The 3,812-nt window shown below is 38.5% G+C and overlaps 1 protein-coding gene across 1 annotated transcript in view; it reads right to left on the reverse strand.

The window, feature by feature from the left end:
• LOC111799254 (calcium uptake protein, mitochondrial-like) overlaps nucleotides 1–3,193 on the reverse strand; it is a 4,667-nt gene extending 1,474 nt beyond the window's left edge. Inside the window, exons 1-5 of the mRNA XM_023682727.1 lie at nucleotides 2,881–3,193; nucleotides 1,939–2,233; nucleotides 1,788–1,871; nucleotides 1,489–1,696; nucleotides 287–583 (exon numbers count right to left, since the gene is read on the reverse strand). Coding sequence (XP_023538495.1) covers nucleotides 287–583; nucleotides 1,489–1,696; nucleotides 1,788–1,871; nucleotides 1,939–2,233; nucleotides 2,881–3,193 — 1,197 coding nt within the window. The remainder of the gene's footprint in view (nucleotides 1–286; nucleotides 584–1,488; nucleotides 1,697–1,787; nucleotides 1,872–1,938; nucleotides 2,234–2,880) is intronic.
• Between the last annotated feature and the right edge of the window lie 619 nt (nucleotides 3,194–3,812).

A 3,812-nucleotide genomic window follows, 5' to 3' on the forward strand; every position in this document is an offset into this window, starting at 1 on the left:
AACCCTAAACCCTAGATATTTGACTGTAATAACGAGGAATAAACCCTAAACCCTAGATATTGACTGTAATAACGAGGAATAAACCCTAAACCCTAGATATTTGACTGTAATAACGAGGAATAAACCCTAAACCCTAGATATTGACTGTAATAACGAGAAATAAACCTGACTGCAATAGCGAGGAATAAACCCTAAACCCTAGATATTTGACGGTAATAACAATAGTTACACTTTCACCACCGTTTAGATGCGGTGGTTTTAGCAAATATTGTGACGTGATACTTACTTGGGAAGCGGCTCGTTGGAAATCTTGTTTTGTGAGCTCTCCATTTACTTTTCCATAGCTGAAAATGGCCAATGAGAAGGGTTCCAGCTTCTTACGTAGCTCAGCGAAGTGTTTGAATTCTTCGTATGTGATTCGGATGTTTTTGAAATGGTGTTCTTTGTTTAATGCTTCGACTCGATCGAGGAGCTTGTCTATGTGGTTTATGTCGGCTGCTGCAACGATGGAGAGTGCAAAGTCTTTGGCTGATATGCTTCCTTGTGACTTGAAATCATAATGTGAGAACTCTAGTTTAAGTATCTGCAAAATCACCCGATTCAAAAGTTTAGGTATTCGAATCACGAACGCCATAATCCGCTCTTCTTTTGTTAAGCTAAGGAATTCGAACGTTTAAGGATATAAGCCTAAACATGTGAACATTTGATATATTTGTCAAACGTTTGCTGAGGAGAGATTTCCACACCCTTACAAGGGATGTTCCCTTCTCCAACCGAGGTGGGATCTTACCATCTACCCGTTAAGAGATTTCCACACCCTTACAAGGGATGTTTCATTCTCTTCTTCAATCGATGTAGGATCTTACAATCCACCCGTTAAGAGATTTCCACACCCTTACAAGAAATGTTTCGTTCCCTTCTTCGACCGATGTGGGATCTTACCATCTTACCATCCTTGGGGGTCAAGATCCTTGCTATCACACAGCCCGATGTCTAGCTCTAATACCATTTATAACCACCCAAACCCACCACCAGTAGATATTACAATTCACCCCTTGGGGGCCAAGGTCCTTGCTAGCGCACCGCCCGATGTCTAGCTCTAATACCATTTGTAACTACCCAAACCCACCACTAGTAGATATTGTCTGTTTTGGCCCGTTATGTATCATCGTTAGTCTGACGGTTTTAAAAAACATCTGTCATAGATAGAAATGTTTCGATCCCCTCTCAGGCCGACGTGGGACCTCACATATATAAGCTTCCAACCGACGTGGAACCTCACATACAAGCTTCCAACCGACGTGGAACCTCACATACAAGCTTCCAGCCGACGTGGAACCTCACATACAAGCTTCCAGCCGACGTGGAACCTCACATACAAGCTTTTACCCAGGCAGTCACTATTGAAACTAACCCATTGGTTCGATATAACCAACTTTATTTTGACCGTTCTCGGATTTGAATACAAAATTCGAAGGGAAATCATACCTCATCATGAAGTTGTCTTAAAAATTGAACGAACTTATCATGGTGAAGAGAGCCATTTCCATCTTGACCAAAGAAATACTCAACCAAACCACCATTTTCAACGCAAGCTTTCACCCCAAGCCTCCTCCCATCTCTATGATGAGCTCCTTGCCTGTTTTGTTTCCTCATCAACCCCATCACTTTCTTGAACTCCTCCCTGTCTATTTCTCTATTTCCAACACCAAAATGGTTCAAAAATGGCAAAAAAAAAACATGACAAAACATGAAACACGACACAAATAGAGAACAAATTGTCTAACCCATTGTTGTCAATATCAAACATTTTGAATGCCACTGAAAAGCTTGACTCTGGTATGCTTAGAAGTGTAACAAAAAAGATGTACCTGAAAGTGTTCATTAAGCTTTAAATTGAGTATTAGGTTTAAGAAGGAAAAGGGTTGAGCTTTATACTCTGCAAAGGAGATGAGTCCATCATTGTTGGTGTCAAAAAGCATGAAGAATTTAGAAGGAACACAATAGAGCTCTCCATGAACTCTTCTTTCTCCTCTTAGAAACCCTTCTCTTACTCGATTCGACTCCGATGGAGGAAATACAGGAACAATCGCTCTCATTAGATCCGATGGTGTCATGAAAATTTCTCCGTCCGCTGTGTGAATAGATGCAAAATACTCGAACACCTTCTCGGGAGGGCTTTGGATTCTTATTCGTTTTTCGTAGTTGAAAAACACTCGTCTTCTGTAATCATCTGGAAATGATCGAACGCAAAATATGAACAAAAGATTAAATTTACCGTGATCCATTAGGTTAAAATGTTGGATACGAAAAGCACCCCATCTTTTGTAATTATCTAGAATCGATCGGACACAAAACATGAACAAAAGATTAAATTTACCATGACCCATTAGGTTAAAATGCTGGATACGAAGAAAAACACCCGTCTGTAATCATCTAGAACCATTTGGACACAAAACATGAACAAAAGATTTTTAATTCATTCTCCTCCCTAACCAACGTGGGATTTTACAATCCACCCCTTCGGGGCTCAGGGTCCAAACGAATGTGGGATTTTACAATCCACCCCCTTCGGGGTCCAGGGTTTTCCATTCTCCAATCATGTGGACACCCACAATTCACCCCCTTTGGAGCCCAGGGTCCTTATTGGCACATCACCTCCAGTCCACTCTCTTCGGGGCTCAGCCTCCTTGCTGACACATTGCCAACTCTAATACCATTTATAATTGTCCTCTTTGGGCAACCCTTCGGGTTTCCCCTCAAGATTTTTAAAACGCGTCAAGAGAGGTTTCCACACCCTTGTAAATGATATTTCGTTCTCCTCCCCAATCAACGTGGAATCTTACAAGATCATACTATGGTTGATGAACATTCACTTACCTCCAAATAAAAACCTTGGTTTCTTCGTTGCATTTTGATTCGGCAATGGGTATGGAAACCGATCTTCGTTCACCGTCCATGTCGTTTGTTTCGGAAAGTCAGCAAAAGAAACTTGCAAATTTGAGCTAAAAAACGACCCAACTCCGACAATCAAAGCCCCGGAAGCAATTGATTTGGTTAAGAAGTCGAATATGGAGCTTCTTCTATTATCTCGATCGGAGCCAGCTTGGATAAGTTGTGGTGGTGAAGCTATTATAAATTTATGGATCGATTTGGAATTAGATTTTGAAGCTAAAGACGTCAAAGAAAACATACTATAATTCAAATCGATCTTCAATGTCTCCAAGAAAAAATGGCTAAGGAAGAACAAAAGAGAGAGAGACATAAATAGGTTAACCAAAAATTGGATCCCAAAATGAGGCATTTGATTTGGTCATTGGTTATAACTGTTTTTTCAAAAGTTAGTTGGTTTTTGTGGTGTAAGAAATTAATTTTTTTATTAAATTAAAAACAAATATATATTTGATTAAATTTATATTTATACCTCAATTGGTTTGGGCCTATAAATAATGGGCTTTGTGGAAATGTAATAGAGGGTGTTCTTATGAATTGAGGCCCATTAACTTTCTCGGGTTCGTGGGTTAGGTTGAATTTGTTCGGTTTGTTCGGTTTGTTCGGGTCATTTATTAAAAAAATATATTTATTACAAAAAATAAAAAATTAGTTTTAAAAAATCCCGATACAAATTACCTTCCAAATAGTTTTTAAAAATATTTTACCGCCTTAAAAAATAGTATTTTATAAAATTAACAATAAATTCGAATAATTTGTTAAAATTTTAATTTATTTGAACCTAATTTAATTTAAATAAGTTCATAACTCAACCAAAATCGTACGGGTTAAGTTTGGTTGATCATTTTTTTTTTTTTTTT

Source organism: Cucurbita pepo, chromosome LG07 (assembly GCF_002806865.2).
Source record: "Cucurbita pepo subsp. pepo cultivar mu-cu-16 chromosome LG07, ASM280686v2, whole genome shotgun sequence".
Classification (NCBI taxonomy): domain Eukaryota; kingdom Viridiplantae; phylum Streptophyta; class Magnoliopsida; order Cucurbitales; family Cucurbitaceae; genus Cucurbita; species Cucurbita pepo.